This window comes from Chiloscyllium plagiosum, unplaced genomic scaffold (genome assembly GCF_037043375.1).
Source record: "Chiloscyllium plagiosum isolate Xiang-an unplaced genomic scaffold, Cpla_swu_hap1 HiC_scaffold_7, whole genome shotgun sequence".
Classification (NCBI taxonomy): Eukaryota; Metazoa; Chordata; class Chondrichthyes; order Orectolobiformes; family Hemiscylliidae; genus Chiloscyllium; species Chiloscyllium plagiosum.
In genome coordinates, this window is record NW_028270145.1 from 113,956,688 (window position 1) to 113,975,074 (window position 18,387).

Sequence of the window (18,387 nt, forward strand, 5' to 3'; positions counted from 1 at the left end):
TGAATTCAATTTTCATCAGCTCCCATGATGAACCCATGCCCCTAGAACATTCATTAGGCATAGTCATAGAGATCTACAGCACAGATCCATTGAGTCTGCACCAGCTAAAACAACCACCAAACTCTTCCAATCCCAATTTCCAGCACTTGGCCCACAGCCTTGTATATCTTGGCATCACAAATGCACATCCACATACATAGAAAGTAAATCAGGCCGTTCAGCCCCTCAAGTCCATTCTTCTTGAATGTTATGAGGGTTTTTGACATTGGACAATAGCCTATGGTTCTGGATTATTAGCCCAGGAACAATATCACTTCACCATTGCACTCTCAACACCACAACAGGCAATGGTCTAGTGGTATTATTGCTGTAATGTTAATCCAAAGATCCAGGGAATGTTCTGGGGAACCCATGTTCAAATCCCACCACAGCAGATGGTGGAATTTGAATTCACTAAAAACAAACAGAATCTGGAATTAAGAGCCAACTGATGACCATGAACCCATTGCTGATTGTCAGGGGAAAAACCGATCTGGTTCACTGATACACCTTCAGGGAGGGAAACTGCTATCCTGACCTGGTCTACTTGTGATTCCAAACCCAGAGCAATGTGGTTGACTCCTAACTGCCCTCTGGGCAATTAGGGATGAGCAATAATACCCTCATCCCGTGAATGCATTAAAAAAAATCCCCATATCTCCTGCTTCCAAACATCTTCAGTTCCTTGACTAGTCTATCCCCCCCGGTTTCTCAACATCCAACTTGAAAACAACAGAACTTTTGACCTGATTGAATGGTTCAGATCTCAAAAATACCGAGAGGGTGTAAACAATTTTGTGCTAAATTCTCCCCCCGAGTGCTTTGTAGGCCCCCAGGATTTTCTGAGTTTTGCTCACAACAGTGACCTAGAGGCACACATTTCATTCCTACAGCATGCCGGGAAACAGGAGGTGTGACACAGGGAGCAACACTCTCGCGTCCTAGAACCCCCTGCCCTCCCCTCCCAAAAGGCCTGAATCTAAACCGATGCTCGCAGTGCAGTGTTGAGGGAGCGCTGAGCTGCCAGAGGTTTCACCCGCAACACCAGGAGCAAAGCTGAGGTGCTCCCGTGGATGTGAAAGATCCTGCGACATCACGATTTTTGAAAAGATTTGTAGCTCAGGTTGAGGTTCAGGTTCAGGTAGTAAGCTTGCTCGCTGAGCTAGTGGGTTTGTTCTCAGACATTTCATCACCATGCTAGGTAACATCATCAGTGAGCCTCCAGTGAAGCGCTGGTGTTATGTCCCGCTTTCTATTTATGTGTCTTGGTCTGTTGTGGTGGGTGACATCATTTCCGGTCTTTTTCTCAGAGGTTGGTAAAAGGGGTCCAAATCAATGCGTTTATTGATGGAGTTCCAGTTGGAAAGCCAGGCCTCCAGGAATTCTCATGCGCGTCTCTGTTTAGCCTGTCCTAGGATGGATATGGGTCAAATGCAGGCAGGTGGGACTAGTCTAGATTGGGATTATGGCTGGTGTAGACTAGTTGAACTGAAGGGTCCGTTTCTGTGCTATATGACTCTCTGACTGAGGTTACCACAAAGGATTTTCCTTCTCATCCTCCACCCTCTCCTGAAGTGTGACAACCCTCACATTAAACCAGCAACAATGTGGGTTCAATTCCCATCACTGGTTTGAGGTTACCTTGAAGGGCTCTCCTTCTCAACCTCTTCCTTCACCAAAGGAGGTCTGATAACCTTCAGGTTAAATCACCACCAGTTGCTTCTCTGTAATGAGAGAGCAGCCCCTACCGTCTGGTAAGACTACGGCAACACAACCATGTCGCCTGACTGTCTAATAGGAGAAGGCAGCTCTCAGGGTTAAAATATTACCCAGCAACTCTCTGTAATGGAAGAGTGGTCTTCTTGGACTGTGGTGACTTGACTGTTACTTTTTGAGAATCCAAACCAGGAGGATGTATGTGCACAAACCATCATGGGCAGCAGAACAGGTAAAGAAAGGGGTTAGGAAAGCTGAGAGAGATTTAGAAATAAAAAAAACAAAGTGCTAGAGAAACTCGGTAAGTCTGGCAGTGCCCAGGAAACAGAGTTAACATTTCAGGCCTGTGTTCTGAAACAGAGTTGTACTGGAGGAACTTTAGCGAGGTGGATACATCAAAGAATTTTAAATTGTTCTCCTCAGAGATGAGAAGGTTGGCGTTTGGTCAGAGGAGAAACTATTCCCACTAATAAGAGGTCACAGACTGAAAGAAGCAACAAGGAGATAACAGGATAAGTCTTTTCTTTTTCAAGCAGTGAGTTCCAAAGATGGGTCATACCAGAGTCGAAACATTAACTCTTGTTTCTCTCTCTCTACAGATGCTGCCAGACCTGCTGAGTTTTTCCAGCACCTTCTGGCTTTATTTTGGATTACAAGCATCCGTGAGCTTTTTATTTTGTTTTTATTGAAATGAACAGTCAGGATCTGGAACGCATTGCCTTGAGAGAAGATTGGGTTAATTGTGGCTTTCAAAAGGAATTGAATGATTGTTTGAAAAGGAAAATTCTCCACCCTGTACATCTGCCGGTCTCAATCAAATCCCGAATGTGTCTTCTCCAAGGAAACAGGTCCCTCTGTCCACTTCATTTTTTTAAATTCCCTCATGGAACGTGGATGTGTCAGTGCTGGGAAAGCATTTATTGTCCATTCCTAGTTGTCCTCGAGAGGTCAGCAGTCACATGACACCAGGTTATAGTCCAACTGGTTTATTTGAAATCACAAGCTTTTGCAGCACTGCCTCTTTTCCGCCCGACTTCTCCTGATGAAGGGGCAGCGCTCCGAAAGCTTCTCATTTCAAATAAACCTGATGCTCTATAACCTGGTGTCCTGTGACTTCTGATCTGGTCCACCCCAGTCCAACACTGGCACCTCCACACCACCAGGTGGCGGTGATCTGCCATCTTGAACTGCTGCAGTCCACGTTTCAGCAATCCTTAACTTCACCAGGCCCTCAGAGAGCCAGCACAGACACAAGGGGATGAATGATCTCCTTTTGAGATGTAACCATTCCATGATGGACACACTGCTGCTTGTGGGAGCTTGCTGTGCACACATTGGTTGCCCTATCTCATCCACTTCAAAATGACTTCACTGGCTGCAAAGCATTTTGGGTCCTGAGGTTGGAAAAGGAGCTAGAAAAACGTACATTTGTCCTTCGACTTGAGTGGCTTCGCAAAGCAAAGGCCAGATTCTTTCGGAATCAATTCTCAGCTACGGGCAAAACTGAGAAGGCTGAGCTTATTGCCTTTCTTTTGCCAATTAGTTAGACAGGACAGGAGTCACCTGCAGGCTGACTGGTGGGTGGACAAGCTTCCTTCTTAGGATCATAGAATCCCTAGTGTGAAAACAGGCCCTTCGGCCCAACAAGTCCACACCAACCCACCCAGACCCATTTCCCTAATACTCTACATTTACCCCAGACTAATGCACCTAGCCTACACATCCCTGGACATGATGGGCAATTCAGCACGGAGAGAATGTGCAAACTCCACACAGACAGTTGCCCCGATGTGGGAATCGAACCTCAGTCCCTGGCGCTGTGAGGCAGCAGTGCTAAACACTGAGCTACCATGCCACCCCATTCATGGACAAACCAGTCAAGTTTTCATTTTAGATCACAAAATATCTTAAAAACAAGAGGTTTAATTTTCTGCTTTCCAGCGTTGGGACCTAAGTTGAAAAGATCTCACATGCACATTCTCCCCGTGTCTGTGTGGGTTTCCTCCGGGTGCTCCGGTTTCCTCCCACAGTCCAAAAATGTGCAGGTTAAGTGAATTGGCCATGCTAAATTGCCCGTAGTGTTAGGTGAAGGGGTAAATATAGGGGAATGGGTCTGGGTGGGTTGCTCTTCGGAGGGTCGGTGTGGACTTGTTGGGTCGAAGGGCCTGTTTCCACACTGTAAGTAATCTAATCTAATCTAATATTCTCAGCCCCTGTGTCATGCACCATCCTCCCTACTAATCCGTAATTCCAAAACATGCACACACGGACACAAATCAGACTCAAAATGTTGTAAAGACATCTTTTTTGTTTTACTTTCAGAAGAATCAACAAGAGAGTGGGCAAGATAGTTTCACTCAGTGATGACACATCTCCCCATATGGGCAGCTGTTGTAGGCTCAAACCCCACTCTGTACAAACCACCTCCCAGTCACAGAGCATCACATATAAAAATAGGCACAAAAATATTATATACCAACTCCCATTTTCCAAAGTATTAAAATCTTTAATTACATTTACATATAAGGCACGATCTATTTCAAGGCAAGATTAGCTCTACACTGCTCTCAGGTGGAGGCAGCTGGAATTACAGTTGGGCTTAACCCAAAGGGATCTTAGTTGGGCCCTTCTCTCTCTCTCTCTCTACCCCATACACACTGCAGCCTGCATCACACACACCCTGCTCAAGGGGGACGGTGGCGGCAAATCCTAAACTCTCAGCTCAGTGTCAACTGGAAGCAAGTTGGGTGTTGGGGTGGCCCAGGACCTGGGGAGCTCTGAATGTAGGGTGGTGTTGTTTAGGTAGGCGATGGGTGTGTGATGGAGGGACCTTGCCACATGACATTGAGACTCTTGCTCCTGTCAGGTTGACAGAGCTCCTTGAACCAATCACTTAACTTCCGCCCCACCACTCAGGCAAGTGTCATCTCCTGGCAGGCTAAACAGCTGTCACCCTCCTCCTGAGGCCACCCAGCGGTGGAGTGTCAGCAGGCTATTCCACCGTGATGGGCATCACATCACAAGCCTGAGACTGAGAGCGCTGGATTCACCCTTTTGAAGGGCTGCCCTGAGGGGTAATGGGTGCCACTGACCCCATCCAATTCTCCCGCCGTCGGGAATCTTTACATTCCCCACCCCACCCCCAGAATCTGTACAGACAGCCGTTGTATGAGGACACCTTCAGAACAGCATTCCCCCCTCCCCCCCCACCACAGCCATCCCTCCATGTCACTGACCTGCCTCAAAGTAAATCACAGTTTCTGCAAAAATTCTAAACTCAGCCTGCGTGACCATGACTGAGATCCTCCTTATGTTTGTTACACACCACAGTGTGTTAGCTGCCTAGTATTTCAGCTGTCCCCCACCACCCCAGACACCGGACAGAGGGTGCCCAAGGAACAGCTGCCGAGGGGGGGAGGGGTGGGGAGGGAGATCTATCAGAGCTCCCTCAAGACCGCTGTGTGCTTAGGACACAAAGCAGCTTCCATCCCCACCCCCCGTCCTTCCTGCGGTGACCCTGGGGGAGGATGAGCAACCCTCCCACCTAACATCCTCAACCCAGGGCCTTATGGTCAGGCCAGCCGATACCAAACACCCACCATCCTTCCCCTCTCTGCTCCGTCCCTCTAAGAGCTCATGGATCTGCAGTGGGAGTGCACAGATATTCAACCAGGTGGGGCATCGCCCCATCGAGATCAGGATGACCTCCACCCCCCAACGTTTCCCGGGCGGTCTGTGGGAGGGGAGGGGAATGACTGGCACACACACACAGCCATGAACTGGTCCATGACCACAACTCGGGGGGCTTTCACTGAGGAGAATGGGAAGCTGCTTCTGAAAGTGTGGAGATTTAACTCCCTGAGGGACTGGGGTGTGTGTGGGGTGTGTGTTTGTGTGTGTGTGTGTGCAACAGAGGGAGGAGGATGGGGTAAGGCGGCAGGAAAAACACTAGGTGGGAGCAGGCAGATGGAAGGGGAAGAGAAGGTGGGGGGATGGAGAAATGAGAGAGCGAAGCGGGAGAGAGAAGGGGCAAGGAGAAAGAGAGAAGACAGGGAAGGAGAGAGAGAGAGGAGGTGGATGGGAGAGAGAGAGCGAGAGAGCGCGCGAGAGAGAGAGAGAGAGAGAGAGAGAGAGAGAGAGAGCGCAAGCGAGAGAGCGAGCGTGTTCCCAGTCAGGTCATCCCTCAACATGACCCTCACCCAGCCTCCACCGCCCTGACAGATTGGGCCCTGTTTATTCCCGAGGGGGTTACAGTAAATTCACTATCACCCACTTAATCATTTTAAGTTATAAACAATTAAGTTAAATTGAACTATAAACAAACAAAGTAAATCAGTAATTTATCAGTTTAACGAAATTGCACTGATTAAATAAAATTGTTTAAACTGGTGATAATTGTGCGCAGTGTCAAACTGCACAGTGGGGGTGTCAGAAACAGCAGAGTAACCATGTGGTGTATCCCACTCCCCCTGAGCACTGTGTGCTGGCTTCAGTGGGCGATCAGCACCCAGGCTGAGCCACACCAAGAACACCACTACATGGGCCCCCAGGATAAAGCCCAAAAAATCCCATTAGGATTTCAGGAAAACCGTCTTCCCTCAGGGGAGGGGGGGGGGGTTTGTCTGGACAGGGGGAGCTCTGTCTCAGCCAGTGGGGAGAGTAGGGAGTGGAAGTTGGCGATCACTTCAAGGGGAGTCTGAATAAACAGAGGGAGAGACACAGAGAGATAGCATGATAGGGCGAGGGGTGTGGGTGCTGGGGGTAGTGTAGAAGCTCAGGAGAGTAGGAGCAGAAACACGATGCATCATGCAGGCCGAATGGCCTGTCTCTGTCCTGTACATCCCTCAGTATGGTGCATAGCGGTACAATGTACAGAGAGGTGAAGGGAAAGGGTCCTTTAACCTGGTGAGAGTCGGTAACCTGTTGCTCCTGCTGGTATGTATGGCCAGTTCAGAGGCTGAGCTGTTTAATTATCACACTGAGGCAGTAAAGCAGGCTAGTGTAGGCCCCTGTCTGGGATGGGGAGGCATGGTGCATCTGCGTGACAGAGCTGGGGTATTGTGGGAAGGTATATCGTGACCCTCACTGCCCCAAGTTGAGGGGGGTGGGTGAGGGGGCAGTGGAATGTTTAGCTGCCTAACCTCCCCCCACCCCCACACCCCGACCCAGTTAAAGCCTGCTAGCAGGAAAAGCCTGACTGTGATTCCTACCACAGCCGAACAGCAGCACCGAAGGAGCTCTCGTTTACTCCAATGTGGGTCATGATGGTTTCGAGAGGAGAGAACAAACTTCTTAACTTCACCAGTGAGTTTTTATTTAAATCCCCCGCTGTCCCAACAATGTGTTCCAATTGGAAGGAAGTTCCTGAGTTTCTGTTTCTAACAGGCTGTCAGACTGGGATACTAAAAAAAACAGCTGCCAGGGCATTTAATTGTTCAAATGTTTAAAAAACGGAATCACGGAGTTTAATCCCGGCAGAAAGCAGCCTGAATATTAGTCACAGTGCTAATCCCAGGACTCGGCCCCTCAGACCTGACACACCAAAACACCAGACTCACTCCATCCCTTTAACCTTGCCACTGTTCCCCACCCCCATCCCCCCACAATCTCCAGGCCTGTCGTCTCCTCCCACCATCTCCCATCTCTGTATCAAACACCACTTCACACATCAACCTTTAGCTCAACTGGCCTGCCCTTCTCTCCAGGTTCTTTTATGTCAAGGGAAATCTTTCTAATGATTTAACAACTTTCACTCTGTAATCAATCATCCCACACAGCCCCCAGCTCACTGGCATGGCCGGCTGATCAGCTGTAGAAGGCATTGCAGTTGACCTTCTATCCCCAGTAAGGAGGTTCGAGGAAGGAGTGAGAGAACAGGAGACAACAATGGTCACACCAATGGAGATGATTGCCTGATATCGCACTCCCCAAACTGAAACCCATTCAGACACAGCACCCACTCCCCCGGTTCCAATCGATGGAAATACAGTATAGAAGAGAACGTGGCCAAGTGCGGCAGGAGCCAGTCCTGATTTCTGTGTGTGTATTTCTAAGTGCTGTGCAGAGGGGAGGGGGGTTGCAAACAGTTGGTGTGTGTGTGTGTGTGTGTGCGCGCACGCCCATGCACCTGTGCGTGGCTGCCTGTGTGCGTGCGTGCGTGTGTGTCTGAGAGTGTCTGCCTGTGTGCACACGTGTGCCTGTGTGTGCGCATGCACCTGTGTGTGTGGTATGCATGTGCGTGGTGTGCGCGGTGCGTGCGCGCGCATGGTGCCTGTGTGTGTGGTGTGCCTGTGCGCGCAGTGTGCCTATGTGTGCGTCTCTTCCCCCCCGCGCTGTTTGGGTGAGCAGTGCTCACGTATTTGCTATTCTCCCTCTCGATGAAGGAAAGGCACGCAGGGTGAGAGGAGTCATGGCTTCGCCCAGAGCGGAGTTGCTCCCCACCTCCCCATCAGCGAGGGTAGGGGAGCGTGTTGGTGAGGAAGCAGGAAGATCGAGGTTTGTCCATTCAGGGCCTCGCTCAGTGCTACCTCGATTGGTGTTCCTGCAGCAATGTGAAAATGTCCTCTTCCTTCGACAGTCTCTCGAAGAAAGGGATGAGATCCAGCAATTCGGTGTCAGACATGTCGTCAAACCAGGAGGCAATGGGAACCTGGAAGGAGCAAACGCTTTGTTAGAAACTCCCACTCACTCAGATCCCTCCAGGAAGTGATGCTTCAGCCCAATGTGCCTGTACTGGCCCCGTTCCCTCATACCAATCTCCAATATTTTCCTCATATCCCTGGATGGCTCGACATTCTAAAATAAACATCCCAGTGCTTCAAAGGAACCTGTCTCCACCACATTCCTAATATCACCTTCATTTCCTTTCCAGAACACTTTAAAATTCCTCCAAGTCAAAGGTCTTTTACCCACATCCACAGACATTGCTCCCCCTGCCTGGACTCTCAGCCCCTCCCCTCACTGTCTTCCTACATCCCTCAACCCCCTCCTCCCCTCTTTTCCCACTGCTGTGTTAGTGAATCACAGAGCCTGCTGTCTGTCAGAGGCCATTCAGCCCCTTAGCAGCTGTGCTCATAGAGTTCATAGAATCCCTTATGGTGTGAAAATAGGCCATTTCACCCAACGAGTCCACACCGACCCTCTGAAGAGAATCCCACCCAGACCTATTCCCTAAAATATTGCTCTACATTTATCCCTGACTAATGCACCTAATCGTTACATCCCTGGACACTATGAGCAATTTAGCATGGCCAATTCACCTAATCTGCACATCCTTAGATTGTGGAAGGAAACTGGAGCACACAGACACGGGGAGAACGTGCAAACTCCACACAGACAGTTGCCAGAGGCTGGAATTGAGCTCGGGTCCTTGACGCCGTGAGGCAGCAGTGCTAACACCACTGTGCATGCTCCAGTGCTGGCTACACAGTACTCACTTCCCTCCCAGTTTCCTCTCATGTTTCTGATATGGCATCTTTCAGTTGATATGTTAAACCATCTGCATGGAAGGTCCTTATTCTGGAGGGGGGTGGTTATCCCACACCTTCCACACTACACTTAACAAAACCTCAAGAACAATTTAATTCCTGCTGCAGTAACACTTGTCCATTCCCACAGCTGGATTTCTGGATCTCCAGGCTACCTGAATACCACTAGGACACTGCAAGATGCCTACACCATTACCAGGATAGCAACTGGACCAAACCAGTTAGCCCCAGGAACCATTCAATTGGAGCATAGTTGATCTGCAATTAACTCCACTTCCCTCAATGCTTTCCTTAGCAAGGAACCATTCAATTTAGGTTAAAGGTTAATATTCAATTGTCATTTGCAGACGAGAATTCCAACCTTTAACCATACTTTGTGACAAAGCATTTTCTAAGTTCACACCTGAAAGGACTAACTGTTCTTTTAGACTTGACCTCCCAAGTGGGGCGGCACCGTGGCTCAATGGTTAGCACTGCTGCCTCACAGTGTAAGGGACCCAGGTTCGATTCCAGCCTCAGGCGACTGTCTGTGTGGACTTAGCACATTCTCCCTGTGTCTGCGTGGCTTTCCTCCGGATGCTCCGGGTTCCACTCAGTCCAAAGATTTGCAGGTTAGGGTGAACAGGCCATGCTAAATTGTCCCATAGTGTTCAGGGATGTGTAGGTTAGGTGTATTAGTCAGGAGTAACTATAGGGTAGGGGAAATGGGTCTGTGAATGTTACTCTTTGGAAGGTCAGTGTGGACTGCATGTGTGGGGGATGTGCTGTAAACACAGCTCCTGCTGGAGTTCTATGTAACAGCTCACACCTCATTCCACAGGGCAGCACGGTCGCTCAGTGGTTAGGACTGCTCCCTCACAGTACCAGGGACCCGTCCTGTAAGGATTCCAGCCTCAGGTATATCCTAGAAATCTGTGGGAAGCTAGAGAAGTGATTGCTGGGCCTCTTGCAGAGATATTTCTGTCATTGATAGTTGCTGGTGAGGTGCTGGAAGACTGGAGGTTGGCTAACGTGGTGCCACTGTTTAAAAAGGGCAGGAAGGACAAGCCAGGGAACTATAGACCAGTGAGCCTGACCTTGGTGGTGGGGAAGTTGTTGGAGAGAATCCTGAGGGACAGGATGTACATGTATTTGGAAAGGCAAGTACTGATTAGGGACAGTCAACATGGCTTTGTGTTTTGGAAATCATGTCTCATAAACTTGATTTGAGTTTTTTGAGGAAGTAACAAAGAGGATTGATGAGGACAGAGTGGTAGATGTGATCTATATTGACTTCAGTAAGGCGTTCGACAAGGTTTCCCATGGGAGACGGATTAGCAAGGTTAGATCTCATGGAATACAGGGAGAACTAGTGATTTGGATACAGAACTGGCTCAAAGGTAGAAGACAGAGGGTGGTAGTGGAGGGTTGTTTTTCAGACTGGAGGCCTGTGACCAGTGGAGTGCCACAAGGATCAGTGCTACGTCCTCTACTTTTTGTCATTTACATAAATGATTGGGATGTGAGCATAAGAGGTACAGTTAGTAAGTTTGCAGATGACACCAAAATTGGAGGTGTAGTGGACAGCGAAGAGGGATACCTCAGATTACAACAGGATCTGGACCAGATGGGCCAATGGGCTGAGAAGTGACAGATGGAGTTTAATTCAGATAAATGCGAAGTGCTGCATTTTGGGAAAGCAAATCTTAGCAGGACATATACACTTAATGGTAAGGTCCTAGGGAGTGTTGCTGAACAAAGAGACCTTGGAGTACAGGTTCATAGCTCCTTGAAAGTGGAGTCACAGGTAGATAGGATAGTGAAGAAGGTGTTTGATATGCTTTCCTTTATTGGTCAGAGTATTGAGTACAGGAGTTGGGAGGTCATGTTGCGGCTGTACAGGATATTGGCTCGGCCACTGTTGGAACATCGCGTGCAATTCTGGTCTCCTTCCTATCGGAAAGATGTTGTGTAACTTGAAAGGGTTCAGAAAAGATTTACAAGGATGTTGCCAGGGTTGGAGGATTTGAGCTATAGGGAGAGGCTGAACAGGCTGGGGCTGTTTTCCCTGGAGCGTCAGAGGCTGAGGGGTGACCCTATAGAGGTTTATAAAATTATGAGGGGCATGGATAGGATAAATAGGCAAAGTCTTTTCTCTGGGGTCAGGGAGTCCAGAAGTAGAGGGCATAGGTTTAGGGTGAGAGGGGAAAGATATAAAAGGGACCTAAGGGGCACCTTTTTCACGCAGAAGGTGGTACGTGTATGGAATGACCTGCCAGAGGATGTGGTGGTGGCTGGTACAATTGCAACATTTAAGAGGCATTTGGATGGGTATATGAATAGGACGGGTTTGGAGGGATATGGGCCTGGTGCTGGCAGGTGGAACTATATTGGGTTGGGATATCTGGTCGGCATGGACAGGTTGGACAGAAGGGTCTGTTTCCATGCTGTACATCTCTATGACTGTCTGTGTGGAATTTGCACGTTCTCCCAGTGTCTGCATTGGTTTCCTCTGGGTGCTCCGGTTTCCTCCCACAGTCCAAAGATGTGCAGGTTAGGGTGAACTGGGCATGTGAAATGGTCCCGTAGTGTTCGGGGATAATGTTTAGGTTAGGTGTATTAGTCAGGAATAAATATAGGGTAGGGGGGAATGGGTCTGAGAGAGTTACTCTTTGGAAGGTCAGTGTGGACTTGTTGGGCCGAAGGGCCTGTTTCCACAGTGTAGGGATTCTAGGAATCAGTCAGAGAGTGTTTTGTCGGCTCTGCAACATTAGAACTGTGAGCAGAAAGAGGCCATTCAGCCTCTCCATTTAACATGGTCATGGCTCATCTCACCTCAGCCTCAACTCTACTTTCCTGCCTGCTCCCCATAACCCATTTCTAACTAAAATAAAACTATCTCCTCCTTGAATTGACTCAATGTCCCAGCATCCACCACACTCTGGGGGAGTGAAGTCCACAGATCAGATTAGCGTAGATTAGATTCCCTACAGTGTGGAAACAGGCTCTTCGGCCCAACCAGTCCACACCGATCCTCCAAAGAGTAACCCACCCAGGCCCATTTTCCTCTGACTAATGCACCTAACACTACGGGCAACTTAGCATGGCCAATCCACCTGACCTGCACATCTTTGGACTGTGGGAGGAAACCGGAGCACCCGGAGGAAACCCACACAGACACGGGGAGAATGTGCAAACTCCACACAGACAGTCGCCTGAGGTTGGAATCAAACCTGGGACCCTGATGCTGTGAGGCAGCAGCACTAACCACTGAGCCACCGTGCCTCTCACAGATTCATGTTTCTTTGAGAAAATTTTAGTTTAAATTCATTCATGGGATGTGGACATCACTGGCTGGGCCAGCATCTATTACCCAGATGGTGGTTAAGAGTCAACCTCATTGCAGTGTGTCTACAGTCCCATGGAGGCCAGACCAGGTAAGGATGGCAGTTTCCTTCCCTAAAGGACATTAGTGACCCAAGTGGGCTTTTTCTGACAATTGTTTTATGGCCGTCACTAGATGTTTAATTCCAGATTTTCACTGAATTCAAATTACACCATCTGTTTCTGGATTTGTAGTCTAACAGTAACAACATCAAGCAGAGTGACAATGCTGTCACTTTGAAAAGGTTAATTTGTCCTTAGTTTTGTTTTGAAGAGGGAGTTTTAATGGCAATGGAAGGGGAGTGGCCACTTCTCCCAGGTCAGGTCTTTGATAGTTTGTTGTAGCTGTAGCAGTCACAAGACATGAGAGTCCAGGGGAGCTGTAGGCTTTAGTAAAGAACCACTCTGACGTTCCTCTGAAATCTCTCTCTGGATATTGTTCCCTGCTGCCTGTGTTTATGGGATGTTACTATGTTGGAACAGTTAGTTAGTAGCAGTTACTGTATTGGGGCGGCTACGTTTTCCAGTATTTAAGTTATTCTAAGTTATACTTTCTTTTGTTGGTGTTTCATTTGTAGTGTTCAAATAAATTCTGTTTTGCTTAAAGCCGAGTGTTTTGACCAGCTGCTTCACACCTGGAATATCACACCGACCTTTAAAAGATGAAAATGTTAGGGTCTAGGCTACTTTCTGAAAGTATTTTGAGGGGGGTCAAGCCTGGTCCATATCAAAGGATCACAAAGGGTGCTACAGAAATGCAAGTCTCCCTTTGTGGAGAGGTCCCTCAGCACTGCCCTGTACCATGGCAAAGACACAACCCGTAACAATATGCTACCTACAGCGTTGTTGGGGTGGAAGACGTAGGAAGCCGGTGAGTTGTCAACGATGACGAGATTGTTTAAGTCCCGCCCCAGCCGGCTGAGGTCTTTGACATAATTGCCTTGGTGGAAGACGCAGGATTCACGGAAGAGTCGGGCTCTGAACGCTCCCCACTTGTCCAGGAGGTCGGCGACAGGATCTGCGTACTGCAACAAGCAGCAGAGGTTAGGGTCACCTTAAGGCCAATGCTGATCAAAGCCAGACCGATTACCAAGGGAATAACTCCCCATTCAGACCGGTTCCCTAGGGAATAACTCCCCATTCCAAACTCTCCTGCCTGGATCTTAACGTGGGTCCAATTCACTCCCCAGTTCCTGTGCTCAGTAACATAGGAACAGGAAAGGCCATTCAGCCCCTTCCACCTGTTCCACCAATCAATGACAGAAGTCACATAACACCAAGTTACAGTCCAACCGGTTCATTTAGAGTCATTGAGATGTACAGCATGGAAACAGACCCTTCGGTCCAACTTGTCCATGCTGACCAGGTATTCTAAACTAATCTAGTCCCATTTGCCAGCACTTGGCCCATATTCCTCCAAACCCTTCCTATTCATATACCCATCCAGATGCCTCTTAAATGCTGTAATTGTACCAGCCTCCACCACTTCCTCTGGCAGCTCATTCCATACACGCACCACCCTCTGTATGGAAAGGTTGCCCCTTAGATCTCTTTTGTATCTTTCCCCTCTCACTTTAAACCTACACCCCTCTAGTTCTGGATTCCACGCCCTGGGGAAAAGACCTTGTCTATTCATCCTATCCTCCAGGTTGATTAAGAACTTTGTATTTTGCATTCAGTCTACCTCGGGGACTTGTTCAGTCTCATCTCTCATTCCAAGAATGAGCCAATCAAACCATTGCTGCACTCCCTCTAAGCCAAGTCCATCCCTCTTTAGGAAGGACCTCGTGGTGCAGCGGTAGCATCTGTACCTCTGGCCCATGAGGCCCACGTTCAAGCCCAACCTATTCCAGAGTGCATGCATCATAACATCGCTGAACAGGTTAATTACAGAAAGACAGCCCCCTCCAGAATCAGAACCCTCCAGGGTTACCACACTTCTCTGATTCCGCTCTCTTGCCCAACTCCAGTTTTCCATCACTATTGGCAGCTGTGCCTCCAAATTGGGAATTTTCTCCCTAAACATCTCTTCCTCTTTCCCTGTCCTCATAGAACATAGAACAATACAGCACAGGAACAGACCTTTCGGCCCATCATGTTGTACCAAACATGACACCAAATTAAACTTACAAGACAAAGCTTTTCACTGTGCCTCAGTACACGTAACAATAAATTCAATTCAATTCAACTTTTCCCTTCTGTCTGCCCTTGACCCATATCCCATCATTCCTTGCACATTCCGTGCTTATCTAAAAGCCCCTGAAACGCCCTTACTGTATCTGCCCCCCCCCCCCCCCCCCCCCGCCACCACTCCCTGGCAGTGCGTTCCACACTCCTACCACTCTCTGTGTAATAAAACTTGCCCCTCACATCTCCTTTGCACTTTCCCCCTCTCTCCTTAAATACATACTCCCTAGTTTTAGACATTTCAACTTTGGGAAAAGGATTCTGACCATCAATCCTATCTGTGCATCTCATAATTTTATAAATTTCTATCAAGTCTCCCCTCAGCCTCTGCCGCTCCAGAGAAAATGACCCAACTTTTTCTAGCCTCTCCTTATTGCTCATACCCTCTGATCCAGGCAGCATCCTCTTCTGCACTCTCTCCAAAGCCTCCACATCCTTCCTGTAATGGGGAACCAGAATTGAACACAATACTCTAAGTGTGGCCTAACCAAAGTCTTTTGAAGGTGCAACATGACATCCTGACTCGTGTACTCAATTCCCCAATCAATAAAGGTAAGCACACCATACAACGTCTTTACCATCCTATCTACTTGCATGGCCACTTGTAGGGAGCTATAGACTTGAACCCCAAGATCCCTCTGTACATCCACCTTTAGTATTCTTCATAAAACCAAGCTCTTTAAGCAAACCTGTAGTCACCTGATCTGACATCTCATGTGGCCTCAAGTTTTGTTTTCCTAACACTCACGAAGAACCTAGAGCTGAGAGGAGCTCTCTTCACAAAAGATCGTGCTCAAAGGGCTTACACAAAAGGAACAGATCACTCCTCCATCCTGTCTCATCCCAGGGTACTACCCAATTCGGGGAAAAATGGGAAGCTTGCAACCAAGGGGACATGGATGGAGAGGGAGGTACACAGGCACATGGAGTGACGGGGGTGGGGATGGGAGGACTCACCTTGGAGAGGCTAGCTGTGAATAGCACACACTCAAAGAGCTCGCCCATTCTCCTCAAAAACTCGTCCACGTAAGGCCTCTTCAAAACGTACACCTGAAACACAAGATGGCGCTGGTGAGGCAAAGAAAGCAAAGAGAAAAATGCCTCCTGTGAGCCAGCATGGCCACAAGGGGCTGAATGGCCTCTCTCAGACTGCACTATCCATGATTTGACAACAAGACACTGGGAAAAGATGGAAGGAGGGATCTTTTTTCAGCTGGGGGAAGGGGAGGATGAGTAAAAGGGGGATGGAGAGAAAAGAGCAACTGGAGGGGCAAGAGAAGGTGGTGGATGAACAGAAAAGAAAGGTAGAACAGAAAGAAGAGGAGAACGAGCAAAGGAGAAATGAGAGTGGATGAGGATAAAAAAGGGGAAGGAGAGCACCAAGCACAGGTTGGAGAGGAATATTCCAAATGAAAAAACCCGATAGATCTGGACTTTGATGCATCAGAGGTGAATGGGAATGGGGTTTGGGGCAAGAACACCATCCTGGGAGTAGGTCCTGTGTTAAGCCCCCTCAGACAATCGCAGCAACGAGACATTAACAAGAGATACTCTCACACAGCCCTCGAGGACAGCAGGAAAGCGATGGGCAGATCGCAGTACGACGTAGTAGCTGGGTCCTGAGCCAAGTAGTCAAGGACAGGCCAGAGCCTGACTGACAGCCTATCCTGGATTACTTGAATCGAGCCACAGCTTCAGCAGATCTCCAGCCTGTGAGGAGCTTTGTTCAGCGAAAGATTAGATTCTGCCATCCACACCGGACAGCGTCCAGGTCCCTACTTACCAAAGCTGGGTCGCGGAAACCATACCTGTAACCCCCTCCCCCCACCCCATCACTGAGCAGCCTACAGCTGCTCCGGCTTTCCCAGCAAGTGAGATCAGAAGCACTTACACAATGGTGGCCCTCGCGAGATCTAGAATCTTCCATTGCTTTGCAGCACTGTCCTTCCCTCCCCCGCCCACGTGTCTTCACAACACAATCGATTTTACACCACAGGCATCACAAAAATAAATGCATTACATGTCTGTCTGAATGCACAGAAAGGTGTCAGAGAGAGAGCAACCAAGGGACAAACCTGGTTGAAGAACTCTGATTAATATCAGAAACAGGAGAAAGAAATATTGGGATTGAGTGCAGACAAATCCCTGGGAGCAGACAGGTTGACATTCCAAGTTATGAGAGAGACAGTGCCGCGATGATGGGAAAAGGTAAAGGGGCCAGTCCTTCAAGGGAGATGACTGGTGGTGGTTGAACCCGAGGTCACCACACTTCAGGTGAGGGTAGAGGTTGAGAAGGGTCATGGTGATCTCAGCCAGTGCAGGAACTGAACCCACACTGCTGGCATTGTGCAACGTCTCTTTGCATTGACATCATGCCCACCCCCTCCCACCCCACCCCAGGGACCCTTACAGCCTACTTTGCTCTCTTTTGTCCCCGACAGCAGGAGCTGACCTCACTTTTAGGACCTTCCTTAGTTAGGGGCAGGGTGCAACTCATCACTGGATTCCCTCCATTCCCAAACTATTCCAGTAGAGTCATAGAGATGTATAGCATGGAAACAGACCCTTCAGTCCAACCCGTCCATGCCGACCAGATATCCCAACTCAATCTAGTCCCACCTGCTAGCACCCAGCCCATATTCCTCCAAACTCTTCCTATTGATATACCCATTCAAATGCCCCTTAAATGTTGCAATTGTACCAGCTTCCACCACATCCTCTGGCAGCTCATTCCATACACGTACCACCCTCTACGTGAAAAAGTTGCCCCTTAGGTCTCTTTTATATCTTTCCCCTCTCACCCTAAACCTATGCCCTCTAGTTCTGGACTCCCCAACCCCAGGGAAAAGACTTTGTCTATTTACCCTATCTATGCCCCTCATAATTTTGTAAACCTCTATAAGGTCACCCCTCAGCCTCCGACGCTCCAGGGAAAACAGACCCCACCTGTTCAGCCTCTCCCTGTAGCTCAAATCCTCCAACCCTGGCAACAGCCTTGGAAATATTTTCTGAACCCTCTCAAGTTTCACAACATCTTTCCGATAGGAAGGAGACCAGAATTGCACATAATATTCCAACAGTGGCCTAACCAATGTCCTGTACAGCCACAACATGACCTCCCAACTCCTGTACTCAATACTCTGACCAATAAAGGAAAGCATACCAAACACCTTCTTCACTATCCTATCTACCTGCGACTTTGGAAGTTGACAAATGGAAATAAAATGCAATTCCACTTTGAGAATGCGGTTTCTTTTCACAGAAGGGAATCACGGATGGCAAATCTGATGAAAATACTGAAGGTTTCGGCCATTCCCAGGGAATCGAAGTGGCACGTTTTTGACCCACAGGGTGATGGGTTTGAGCTACACTTGTCAACTTGGTGTTAAACACAGCCCAGCGTGGCTCAGGAACCCCTCTCTGACACAGCTGTCTCTACTGCAGAGGAAGACAGTAGCTAAGGAAGTGCATCATTCTCCAGACTTGGTTTTGTCTGGCTCCTTTTCACAGGCCTCAGTTTCTGCTCACCTTTCCGGACAGTCAGCCTCCAAAGGTAACAGCTATCAACGACTGTGTCCTTCAGGGTCAACGTGCA

At 48.6% G+C, this 18,387-nt stretch overlaps 1 protein-coding gene across 1 annotated transcript in view; it reads right to left on the reverse strand.

Moving 5' to 3' along the window:
• Positions 1 to 4,043: 4,043 nt before the first annotated feature.
• Positions 4,044 to 18,387, reverse strand: part of LOC122547779 (carboxy-terminal domain RNA polymerase II polypeptide A small phosphatase 1-like) — a 42,715-nt gene continuing 28,371 nt past the window's right edge. The window contains exons 5-7 of the mRNA XM_087989393.1: positions 15,750 to 15,842; positions 13,445 to 13,630; positions 4,044 to 8,404 (exon numbers count right to left, since the gene is read on the reverse strand). Of these exons, the coding sequence (XP_087845519.1) occupies positions 8,279 to 8,404; positions 13,445 to 13,630; positions 15,750 to 15,842 (405 nt within the window). The 3' untranslated portion in view covers positions 4,044 to 8,278. The remainder of the gene's footprint in view (positions 8,405 to 13,444; positions 13,631 to 15,749; positions 15,843 to 18,387) is intronic.